Raw genomic sequence first — 12,827 nt, 5'->3', positions numbered from 1 at the left:
GCAATTTTGGCAAGTTTCTTTTGGGTGAACCCCAATGGTGAGGAGGAAAGGAGAGAGAGAGAGAGAGAGAGAGGGAAAAAGCTAAGACCCTTTCTCTTTCTCAAAGAAAGCGCTGCTTGCCTGGCTGCTCTGCTCTGCTCTGGCCTGGCCATGTGAATTGCCATAAAATTTTAGCAAGTAACTGCACTCCGAGTGTCGTAAAAGTTTTTCACGCATTATATAACAACATAACAACAAATATATATATATATATATATATAAAGGTTTAAACTTATATGTATAGATTTATATATGTACAAGAAGAAGAAAAAAAGAAATGTCGGCGGCATTTGCCTTTTTCCTCTCATGCCTCATGTTGCGCCATCATTTGTTTACACTTGGCCATCAATTATTCAATATGAACAGCGTTTAATGTCGGCAAATTACATAAAGAAAACGCTACTAATAAATTATTAAATAAATGTTGCAATAAATAATAATAAAATGAGCAGCCACGAAGGTGTCATACACTTTTCTTTTCATGATACTAAAGTTGATACAGTTACAGAACAATAAATAATATAAATATTTATCATATTTAAATGTTCAATGATTTAAGACAAATTATAATTTGCGAAAATGTTTAAACAATACTCTAATGTTTTATTGGTACGACACACTTTCTATGCTAGTCAATGTACCCCATTATCTAGACACTGTCTTTCGGCCATATCCGTGCGTTGTTTTTAGCGCTTTGTCGCAATATGTCGAGACTTGGCTTTAATTTTTGATTATGTCTGTTGAATTAGATAATTTATTTGTTTTTGGAATATGAACCACATAGTGAAATGGAAATGTAGATGCATATTAGCGCTCTCTTGTTGGAACGTCATGGAAAGTGAAAGTTATGCTGTTGAGATTCCGAATCCCCCTGTTTTTTTTTTTGGATTCGTGCATTTATAATTTGTATACTCAAATCATCAAATGGTTGCCAGGCGTGCTAAAAACGCTTCAACTTTATGCTAATAGGCGTGCCAGGGGTTTAAGCCCCTCAAATTATTACAAACAAAACTGCTAATTTGTGTGGGTATAAATCTGTGTCCACAACTGTCTATCTGTATGTATGTGTGTGTGTTTGGGTTTGCGTGGGGATCCAACTTTGACCTTTTTCAGGTGGTTTTTTGAATCTGCTGTAAAATGTAGTAGTTCCCAAGCAACGACAAGAAGACAAAAAGTAAAAACCGTCTTTAAGCCCCAATTAGATGAATTTCCAGCTGACCATAAAAGTGGTCATAAGTAAGTAAGAGTGAGCATGCATTTGTTTTGTTACCCATATCATTATACATACATATATACTTGAGAAATGCAGCATTATGACTAGCCATAAACTGAATGTCATATTGAGCATAGGGAAAGCCCTTAAAAGCACTCTAGTGCTTGATCTAATTACGATTTACTCAATTATGGGAAATGTGAGCTCATTTTCCATTAACTTGAGTCCGAAAGAATAGAGCAAACAAAAGAATTAGAAATATTAGTGTTAAAAGAGTTTCCTTTGCGACAAAGTCATTTCATTTAAGTACTTATTTTTAATTTAAATAGTTTCTGCAATTGTTACCGACTACACAAAGGATCTTGATTTAAAGAAATATCTTTTTTTTATCAGAATAGACAGCTCTAAACTAATTGAAAGGTTGATAATTTTTCGTAGTATGACTTAAAATCAAAGCAAAATTATTTGATTCAAATAAATTTCCAATAATGATCTTTGCTAAACAAAAATTTACTTTATTTTCCTGTAAGGAAATCATTTCATTGAAAAGTATCTAATAAAAAGTTTTACTCTTATTGTGAAAATCTTAAAGACTCAAAATTATTATTATAGAAGAGTATTTAGTTGTATACTTGAATGTATTAGAAATTCAACTTTCTGCATATCATTTGTAGCTGACGCCCACCTGAAAATCAGGGCCAAGCCGTACTCATGTAAGTCAGATGAAAATGAAGCTATTAAGTGGCAGTTGCAGTTTGTTTTGCAGTTTCACCCTTAATACTATGAGCAGCATTATCATCTGTCTGTTTGGCTGGAATCATAGGCCAAGTCAAAGCATTCATTATTTATTATTTACTCTTTCTTGCTTGCTGTGTTTATCTCTCTCCCTCTCTCTCTCTCTCTGTCTCTGTCTGTCTGACTGTTTGCTAGTGTGCGTCAACACCCACTCAAAAGGGAAATGGCAATGGGTAGTGCATCTCATAGTGCTAGGTCCGGCACTAACTCACTTCATCATTCAACTATCTATCCATCCATCCATCCGTCTAACCATTCGTCCAACCATTCGTCCATTCATTCATTCATTCATGCAGTTTGTTAGTTTGCATTTTGATGTTGCAAAGTTGCACGCGCCTCACGGTTGGTCGTCGCAAAGGCAGTGAATGTTGAGACGACGAAAAAGGAAAATTAATGTTGAACTTTCTTTTTTTGTATGCAGCAGCAGCAGCAGCAGCAGCAGCAGCAGCCCCAGCAGTCTAGCAGCCACAGAAACCACCGCTACAACAATGATATAAATAATATATATACCTATGTATATAGTATACTCAACTCGGCAAGTGTTGCTGTTGTTATGAATATATCCACACATTTTGTCTTTTATGGTCTGGCAGCTAAAACTTGTTGAACTGTTATGAATTTTACTTTTAATTTTCAAAAAGAAAAACAGAAAAAGAAAAACCTGTTGATGTGGCCAAGCAAAGCCACAACAATAGAACAAAAAGCGGTTCACAGGCAAACCGTTGCACTCTTAACTGTCTGTGTGTGTGTGTGTGTGTGTGTTGCTGCTGCTCGGGGTCTGCAGGCCAATGATGATGCAGTGAAAGTGTCGTTTCTTATGTTTCTGCACAGGGTGAGGGACTGAACGAGAGAGAAAGAGCAGGAGCAAAATGAAAGAAAAAAAAAGTTAATTAAATGTCAAATAATTCAGCCGCTTTGGCAGATTTGCATCCCTACCCACTTCCATTTGTGTCTGTACACACACACACATAGATTTATATAAATTATTGTATATATGGGTGTACCTGCTGCCTGCCTGGACTCACGCAACGCGTCAGTTCAGCAATCTGCCAATCCCAGCGGGAGGCGGCATCACTTGCCAGTTGCCCAATTGCATATGAAATTCGCTTTCACTGAGTACTGAGGAGGCTGAGATTTTGATTTTTTTTTGTTTTTTGATTTTCAATTCATTTTCAACTGGAGATAATACCCAATGCTATGCTCCTGCTGCCGATCTGGAAATTAGTTTTCACACAGTCTAGAGTTGTTGCCGCGCTCAATTTTATTGCATTTTCACACATTTATAACATTTTAATTAACTGAGAAAATGCAGGAGCGGATTCTGAGGTTAATCAAAGAATGCTGGGAAATATATATGTTTTTGAAACTTCTTTTTACATTTTACATATTTCCGTAATGTCTTTTATTAAAGCCATCAATTTCTATGGCCCCATGAGTTGTCGGACCTGTGTTTTTGTTTTTTCTTTGCAACGCTTTCTTGCCACATGTTGACGGGGGCATTTGTTTTATATCCTGCTCGCGGTCATTTGCACACTTTTCGCATAAGCAGGCTTAATTTGAAACACACAACAGCTAAAATAAATGTGAAAAACTTTCATTTATATGGCCCGTTGCTCCTGGATGGCCATCTATTTGCTCACTTTTACTTGTCACATCCAGCTTCACCTTGGCTTAGCTTTGGCTTGGCTACTGGTGTTTGTCCATTGACTTTCAGCACACTTTGCCAAAGTTAATGTCAACGCCAAGCCTCACCGTTAGTGCGCCAACAACAACAACATCAACATCAAAGTCAAAGTCAATAACTCAGTGGGCTGTTTATTTTAACCATTTCATATTTGACAACGCATAAAAATTTGCACATTAATTTCGTATGCAACAAGAGACTATCGATGTGTATGTGTGCGTGTGTGTGTGGAGAGCAAAGAAAAAGGGTCACACATACACATTGACCGTAGTATATGTATATGAAATATCTGAAAGATGAATCGCAAAACTTTCCCTTTTTCCCCCAATAAAGGTTACATTTATGGGTTCTGTTATTGGCTTGGCATAGATATGTATGCTGACATTCTTTTATGTAATTTGAATTCCAATAAGAGTTTTTGTGTGTATTTTTATTTTCAGCAATCAAATCGGAAACTAAAATATATTGTCTTATTGATTGAAGTGGCCCTAATTTGTTGGGTAAAGGAAGTTTTGAAAGGGAAATGCTTTTACTTTAACCATTCCCATTTCAATTCAATTTAAAAGCAATTAAGATTACGATTTTTCGGCAATTTGATTTGTCTTATTTTCTGTTTCTTTTGGTAAAAGTAACTAAGTAGCTGGCGACCCACCATGTTCCCACCATGCTAGCCAAGACAGTCAGAAGAGGCTGCAACTGTTGACAATGTTACATGAACATGAACTTCAGGCGAAAGCAGCGCGCAGCGCCAGCGACAGCGACAGCTAGCACATGGCCATGGCTAACAAATTACACCAACAAATGCTTTTCCAAAGACATAGCATAGCCAAATCTGCGCTGCCGCTGCGATGTCGGCGTCGACTGAGCAATCCCGTTGGCTGGCAAAACGAAAGACTTAAGCGAGAAACTTGCACGACCAGTTTCAGATCACCGAACTGTATGTGGCTGATGAAAATGCTTTCGTTCGTGCCCGTGGTCGTGGTTGTGGTTCGCGGTCGCGGTCGAGGCCGAGGTTACGGCAGTGGCAGTGGCAGCGGCAGCAGCAGAGATGAGCATGATGCCACCCGACGTATATAAATTGTCGTGTGCATTGGAAAATTGTATCATTTCATCCTTACCCGTCAAAGCAGCAACACGCCAGCCAGCAGCGTTGTGTGGCAAAGAAAATAATTAAAACAAAAAGACAAAAGCCAAAAAGAGAAAGTGCGTTCGTCAATTTCAGTGTGTCGGTCAGATCAACCAATAACAAATAAAAATACTAAAGGACTATACAAAACATTTTGTAACAAACTAGTGCAAACAACAACCAAAATTTACAATGGCAAACAATAAAGTTATTTTCGGTGTCTTGTGTTTGGTCACACTGACCGCGGCTCTGCCCGCTGAGGAGACGCGCGGCCATGCCCGCAACGCCATCGGCGGCGAGAACGACATTATGGATAGCATCTATAGCGACTGTCTGCGCAAGGATTCCGTCTCGTGTGTCAAATACAAGTTGTTCAACTTTGTTGACAAGGTGCTCGGTGCCCGCGACCAGTTCGCCCTCACTGAGGGTGTGACTGTGGTCCGCTCGTCCGATGCCCCAGTGCAGGAGGCCGCTCGCTCCATCTCGGGTGATGAGTCATTCGAATCGTTGGCCCTTAACCGCATCAGCAGCTTCCTTAACTCGCATACCATCAAGGTCGAACTGAAGGGTGCCGATATTGTTCAAGCTGTTAGCTCTACCGGACGTGCCCTCGAAGATGCTTCCGAGTCGCTGTTCGGCAGCAACGACCCCAACGCCCCAGAGGAGAGCCGTGGCAAGAAGAAGAAGGCCGCCAAAATCCTGGGACCCATTCTGGCTTTGGTTGCCCTGAAGGCTGCCGCTTTGTTGCCCCTGCTGCTCGGTGCCATCGCTTTGATTGCCGGCAAGGCTCTGTTGATCGGTAAGATTGCCCTCGTCCTCTCCGCCGTGATTGGCCTGAAGAAGCTGCTGTCACAGGAGAAACATGTCACCTATGAGGTGGTTGCCCATCCCCATCACAGCAGCAGCCATTCGACCAGCCATGACTCTTATGGCAGCGGTTACAGCGCCGATGCGGGTGCATCTTCCGCTTCATACGGCAGCAGCGGTCATGGTGGTTGGGGACGTTCCATCGATGCCCAGGATTTGGCCTATGGTGCCCAGAAACCTCAGGCTTAAGTCCGGAATTACTGACCACATCCACTACAACAACAACAACAACAACAACTACAACATGAAGCACTCAATCACAACAAAATCACAAACTGACTTGAGCCACAGTGCTCGCATGAGACTCTTGAAGAGGAGCAGCATATTATTTATCGTTCGTTTTAATTAATTTATTATTTTAATTTATTTTATTTATGTACGCAGAACGCAGAAAAGCAAAAAGTTAAGCAAAGAATCAAAACACATACCATCATTTTCAAAATAATGTTCAAACAAACAAACACAACAAAAAAAAAAAAAAAACGACATCGTAGCGAAAAGAGAGAAGACAAAGAACAAACAAGCTAAATCACAGCCAAGTTACGTTTTTGTAATCAACTCAATGAATTGAATTGTCTTACAATTTCGTAATTCCGTAAATTAACGTAGAAATGCTATAAAGTTAAGTTTTTGTAAAAAGAAATGATAACCAAGCGAGAGTTGAAGTCGGTACCTTATGCAGAACGTTTCAAATACTCATAAGCCCAGGCGGCGACTCCCGGAAGCGTCCAGCCTTAATTCTAAGCTCGCACCCGTATATCCATTCATCCCCAGACCCAAAACCCTCAGAACGGAAATCAAGCACATTGCTCTAGCGCTTTACTTGCCTTCCTATATCTGTTTCACACCATTTCTCTCTCTCTCTCTCTCTCTAACTCTTTCTCTCTGACGCACATGCATTCATTACTACTCTGTCTCTATCTCTATCACTGCATCTGAATCATTCTAAATCTGTATCCTTCACACTACCATCTCTATGTATCACACTGCCTATACCAAAACTTTTTCGGTTGCCATGCAGCCGGTTTAAACGTACAAATCAAATGAACTATACTTAACACTATATACTTTTATGCTATGCTATTCTGTACCGTAACTTGCACTATATCTATATTCTTCACATGCAATTCTAGTCTTAAATTACAACAATGTAAAAGCAAGCATGCCTACTATTACTAGCTTTAACTCAACTGAACTAGCTCTAACTCTTTCTCTATCTCTATGACTATTTTACAAACTCAATCTATTTCTCGAACTGTTTTCAAAATCTATCTATCGATCATTTTATAACTAATTCAATCTGTGTATCTCTATCTTGAGTCATAGTTTTGGTCATATGCATGCCATAACTTGCCATAGTTTTCCTGTCTCACACACACATACACATATACAAACACATGCACCATGCAAGACACTCCATACACATACAAAACTGAACTCATTTTCCAAAACTCTGCTGAAACTATTTCTTCACACAAAAACTCAAACTTCCACTTCCACTTCAAGTCTTCAAAACTTTCTCATTTCTCTCTGTGCACCTTCATCTGGCTATCTCTATTTCACTTTCTTTCTGCCTATGCATCTGTCACTTTCTAGCGCTCCACTTTCCAAAAAGCACACATAAAAACGCACGCACGCAAGTTCTTTGTAACCATAGTTCACTGTAATCATGTATTGCTTTACTATTTTTTTTTTATTTTGTTATTCTTTTTTTTTTTGCTTTGTTTTTTGTTTAATTTTATTGTGGTACTTTAATGTACCAGCGACTTGAGCCCTCCCTTGTCAGCCTGCCCACTCGCCTAGCAATATGCTTTAAACATATTTTTAATACACATTTTTAAAAATATTTTGTTTAAAACATTTTGAAAGCTCGCTCAAGCCACAAGACTCTCAAGTCGCCAGCACGTCGTCTACTTTAATTTAAATATTTTAAGCAGAATCGTACGGCACTTTCACATCAACAACAACAACAACAACAAGAGAAAAACAAAAAAACTAAAAAAAAAAGAAATATAACAAAACAAAATATATAAAAATCGGCAAGAAGCGTAGAAGATGCAGATGTGGGCAACCAACTCAGATCACACATATCACAAATCATAGCACACAAAGAATGTAGATTTCTTATAAACAATAATAATAATCTTTTCTCTGTCATATATGCATGTCATTATAAAATGAAGAAAAAAAAAAACAAAACATAAAAACAAAATCTTTACAAGAAACAAAACAAAAAACAAACAAAAAAAAAAGTAAGGAAGATTAATAAATAAAAAATCAATGAAAAATCAATGGCTAAGACTACATAATTTATGGCATACCAACAGGTGAAAGCGAAACGACAAAGATGAGAGACGAAAACGAAATCCATTTCGACTCGGCCGCCTTATGCATATCAGCAACATTGTAGGATTGGCCAAGACACAAGATTGTGTTGACAAATGACCAAGTTTGGCCATCATCATACCCGGACAAATGCTTTCGTTTCAAGTGAAATTGATTTGCGACCCAGTTGCCTAAGCGAATTTTAAAGACCTGCCCGTTAATAGGTGTAAATAATTATTATGAGCGTTGTCTGGCCAAGACAGGTTGGCATTGGCATCGGCATCGGCGCACGCTAGCAGTAATTTAAGCCCAGAAAAAAACCAACAAAATGTTGTCCAAAATGCTCCCCGCTGGCTTCCGTTGTTGTTCCTGACAGCGGCCAACAGTGAAAGTAAACAGTTGTGAAATGGTAACAGAAACAACAACCTAAACCACAACAACAGCAACCAGCAACCAAATGCATTCAAGACTTATAGTGAAAAGTCAAAGAAATTGTGGTGTGGCATGAGTCAAATCGTTTTCATAGTGAGGGCCCCAGCAGCAAATGTTTGGCGAAAACCAAAACAAAAGCCAAGTTAATGCGCATTAATGTTAACAACTCATTTAGGCAGCTGCCAAGCTTGAGCAAACATTGACTGACCACTGGCTGTTGGCCGTTGTTTCTATTGTGGCTGTTGCTGCTGCTGCCGCCGTTCGCTTAATCAACAAAAGTTCATGTTTTTCTTTACAAAATGTCAAGCAACGACTCTAGAATACCTTTCACTCATACAACTATAGGGAAACTTTATGGGTAATTGTGGGTTAGAGACAGTTCAATATATTTGATCAATCAAATCAGATAGCAAAACTTAAAGTTCAATATAAAAATTATCTTAAAGCTTAAGTCTGATCAACTCAAACTCTAATCTAACTCATTTTAAAGGGTAAGTTTACAAACTAAACTACTTAAACTCTATGCCTAGCCGAAATTCAAGAGAAATAGTTGGAAAATTGTCTGTTGGAATCAGCACAGCACTGAAAGTCTCATATACAAGAACAACAACAAAAAAAGAAGTGGGCAACTGTGTGACACCGAATGCCAGTGACAAGTGACCACAAAACCACATAGACAACAAAAAATACAAACTTTTGGTGAGTCATCTAACAGATCATTAGAGAATATTCTCTTTTAATGTGTGGGAAATATTCAAAAGTAAGTGATACTCAAAATTAAAGAACAACATTTTAGTATTCTAATTTCTAGCTTAACCTAAATGATATCGATATATAGAATTTTCTCTATCGCTGTTGCTTTTTATGCAAAGTGGAAAAATTCAAAACGAAAGCCTGTCCAAATGATTGGGAGCGAACCACCGTTGTGTGGTGGTGCATTGAGGTGCTTCGGCTACAGCAGCTGCCAAACTGGTGCAGCATCGGCATACATCGTACATGCAAGTATGTATGTCTGTATCGCCTGTTACCAATTTCACATTCTAAAAAAGAAAAACAACAACAACAACAAAAACTTACCACAAAAATGTACAATAATTCATAAGCCGCCAGGCAATGCAATTCTTGTTCACTCAGTCATGCTCCAGCCACTGGGAAGCAGCAGCAGCAGCAGCAGGAGGAGAATCGTGTTGCCGAATGCCCAATTTGGCAACAATTTCACTGTCAACCGGAAGGCAGTCGGCTTTGGTTGTAGCTGTTGCGGCTGAGACTACGACTCGGGGGTTAGTCAAAGCCAAGTGGATGCCTGCAAGGGCGTTGTGCGCAGAATGTCGAACAAAATGAAAACGAGTTTGGGCCAAAAAGCAGGTCAGCAGAACGTAGACGGACTGCAATTACAGCTCGAATAACAGGGGCGAATTCAGAATGATGGAGGTTAGCTAAATTAATTAATAAAATAAAACGTATCTACTGGAAACTTTCATTTTTGCTATTAATATTCTATTGAATATATATCGAAAAGGTATTCATTCTCCCATCGTATCAGTCTGGTGTAGCGGCCCTGCCAAAGACAAATCGTCGGCCTTGTCTCAACAGAATTGCTCCGAACAGAGTCGAGACGAGTTGAGTTAAGTTTGGAAAGCTTCCAAACTAAAAAAAGAAAGAAGAAATAATAATAATAGCTACCTACTACAACTTGACTAATAATATTATTAAGCATTTGCATTATTTTTGTTGCTGCCATCGTTTTTTCCACTTGAGCAAGTTTTCCCACACTCAAGAGGCACGCATCAAATTTATAATTGGTGGAAGCACGAGTTTTGTTTCATTTTGTTTTCATAATTAATTGAAAGTTAATTGACCACTGCAAAGCTGTGAAACAGTTTGGTCACTCGAGCGTTTGATTCGCTGTTGCCTGTCCCCTTTGACTATTGTCTTGCTGTCTTGTCTTCTGTTGGTCAATTCAATGAACTATTGCTATGTTGTTTACAATTCAATCGATTGCAACGACAATCGCAAATAATTAGCGATGGGTAATTGGCTCAAACGGTCTTTGAGTGGTTGTAATGCATCGTCGGTTATGTGCATATTGCGTGAATGATTTGATGACCAATTAATGAATTTGTAATTAAAACAACTTCTTTTCAAAGAAATAAGTAGTATTTGCTATTTGTAATAAATGACAGAAGTCCATTAAAATTGAATTTAAATAAATGAGTGATAACTATATAATGCAATGTAGTGTAAATATAAGTACTTGTCAGTTCTCATAGAATACCTAATTCACTTTGAATAAGAGCCAATGAATTGAATGCCAAAGCTTTGAAACGTACTAGGCCACTCGAATCTATTCAAATAATTCAAATTGTCTCACTTTATTTGAGACATTTAAAAACAGCCAAGCAAATAAATAATAAATAAAATTAATGGCCAAGTAAAACTAGAAATTAGAGGCTATTCAGAATGTAATATTCAATACACCAAAAATTGAATGCGTAATTTCGAAGCGGGTGTAAAGGGATAGATGTACAAACTCTAACCAAAAAGAGTTAATTGATTAATTAATCGATTAATAGTCTAGAAAACATTAATTAGACTATGAAATTAAATTCCAATATGCAAAAATATATTGCTTGCTAATCTACTGTATCCCCAATGGGACTTTCTTTCAGTATTGTCAATATCAGTTGCAAAATAAAATGTCACTAAAATACAATATAAATTATTACTACATACTAAAATTTTAATTGGGACTAGAATGCAAAATAGGCACTCGTTTCTTGATTTTTGCGATCCATTAGGTTAATTGTCATTGTTATAGGCAGATATTCAGATAAAATTTTGACATGTTGTCGAGAATCCTAGAAAAAAACTATATTACTGGGCTTCATAGGCATTTTGCACAGCCATTTTTTTAATGAACATTTTGAAATATAATGAAATATAATAAAATATGTTAATTTGACAATTACTCGCAAAACATGAATTTGACTGTCCAGAAGATATATTTCAACTGATAGCATCTGTTTTTAATAGTCTCAATACTGTCAGCGTCCATGTATAGATCGATTGCTTCATTAACGCATACTTTCGTAATATTATCGTCGGAGCATGGATCCAAATCGTTTCTATCGATAACAGACCATTTATATGTTTGTATACCATTATTTTGTTGTTCGAGCATATCAAAGATTTTACTTAAGCATTTTTGTACTTTGGGCACTATGAATCGAGCTGGTAAGAGATGTAAAAATTCCGTAAGGGGAACAGCTTCGTAGTTATCTTTTTTGCAGATGACACCCAGCAGCCAATCCATCGTACTCTCGTTTGCTGCCGCAACGTATAGCCTTCCACTATATTCTTGAACCGGTGTTTCTTTATTGAACTTTAGGCATTCGACGTTTCTGTATCCATCAAAGCTTATAGAAAATTCAGTCAATAGACTGCAGAAGCCTGTGTTGTTGCAGGCGGTCGCCGAGATGACAACAACAAATGGCCTGTTTTGCGGGAGAATATCAACGTATGGTGCATCATTGCTTGGTTCTTTGTTCATTGGCTGATCATCTTCCTCATCTGAACTAGAAGCAGGAGATTTAATATCGCATGGGACCATTCCGCACGCATCGAACAGGGACCCTGATGATGTGTTTTCCGAGCTTTCCTCGCTCACGGTAGGGTCCACCTTATATCTAATATTCAAAAACATGCCGTATTCATCCATATTGAGTTTTCCCATTTCTTACTTACCTCTTATTCTCCGCAGGTAAATCATGATTTATTTTTCGTTTCTGAGCCTGTGGTTGTATACATTTTTCGATAGATTCACTGCTCGAATCTGAACTTTGTTCCAGCACTGACAAGCTGCTGCTCACCGGCGACACAGTTTCTTTGCCCTTTTCGATCACCACAAGCCGACCCACAAAGTTACTACCGTCATAGACTGATATAACCGGTCGACTGTCGTTATTTGCACCGTCCTGAACTCCTGACATTTCCAATATAAGATCGGCGTCTGCAATATTTCCGTCTGTTGACGAAATGTCACATTGTCCGGCAGGAATTCCCAAACGTTTCTCTATCTTTTTTTTCAAACTAAAAATGGTTTCATACATTGAAACACTGAACTCCACATCCTACTTAGGCAGAAAAAGGACACTTGGTTATATAAGACCATTTGTTTATATCCTTACGACTACTTACTTTCTTAGATTTTTGTTTGATGATAATTATCAACATTATTATTATGAACGTTACAGTATTGTTTCTAGTATGAACTGTGAACTGCGAGCACACGATGTCGAATGATTCAAATGCTGTGCACACAGGGCATATCGAATTTTAGCCAAATC

The 12,827-nt window shown here is 38.2% G+C and overlaps 2 protein-coding genes across 2 annotated transcripts; one reads left to right on the top strand and one right to left on the bottom strand.

Annotated features, from left to right (window-relative positions):
* Positions 1 to 5,049: 5,049 nt before the first annotated feature.
* Positions 5,050 to 5,913, top strand: LOC6650054. Its single transcript, XM_002073588.4, has one exon. The coding sequence runs from the start codon at positions 5,050 to 5,052 to the stop codon at positions 5,911 to 5,913; it is 864 nt and encodes a 287-aa protein (XP_002073624.1).
* Positions 5,914 to 11,359: 5,446 nt separating this feature from the next.
* Positions 11,360 to 12,786, bottom strand: LOC26530340. Its single transcript, XM_015176690.3, has 3 exons — positions 12,679 to 12,786; positions 12,226 to 12,611; positions 11,360 to 12,167 (listed from the first exon to the last, which is right to left on the bottom strand). The coding sequence occupies exons 1-3, from the start codon at positions 12,712 to 12,714 to the stop codon at positions 11,447 to 11,449; spliced, it is 1,143 nt and encodes a 380-aa protein (XP_015032176.2). The 5' UTR covers positions 12,715 to 12,786; the 3' UTR covers positions 11,360 to 11,446.
* Positions 12,787 to 12,827: the final 41 nt, after the last annotated feature.

This window comes from Drosophila willistoni, chromosome 3R (assembly GCF_018902025.1).
Source record: "Drosophila willistoni isolate 14030-0811.24 chromosome 3R, UCI_dwil_1.1, whole genome shotgun sequence".
NCBI lineage: Eukaryota > Metazoa > Arthropoda > Insecta > Diptera > Drosophilidae > Drosophila > Drosophila willistoni.
Note: the sequence above shows the minus strand (reverse complement) of the source record. Positions and strands in the feature narration are given on the sequence as shown.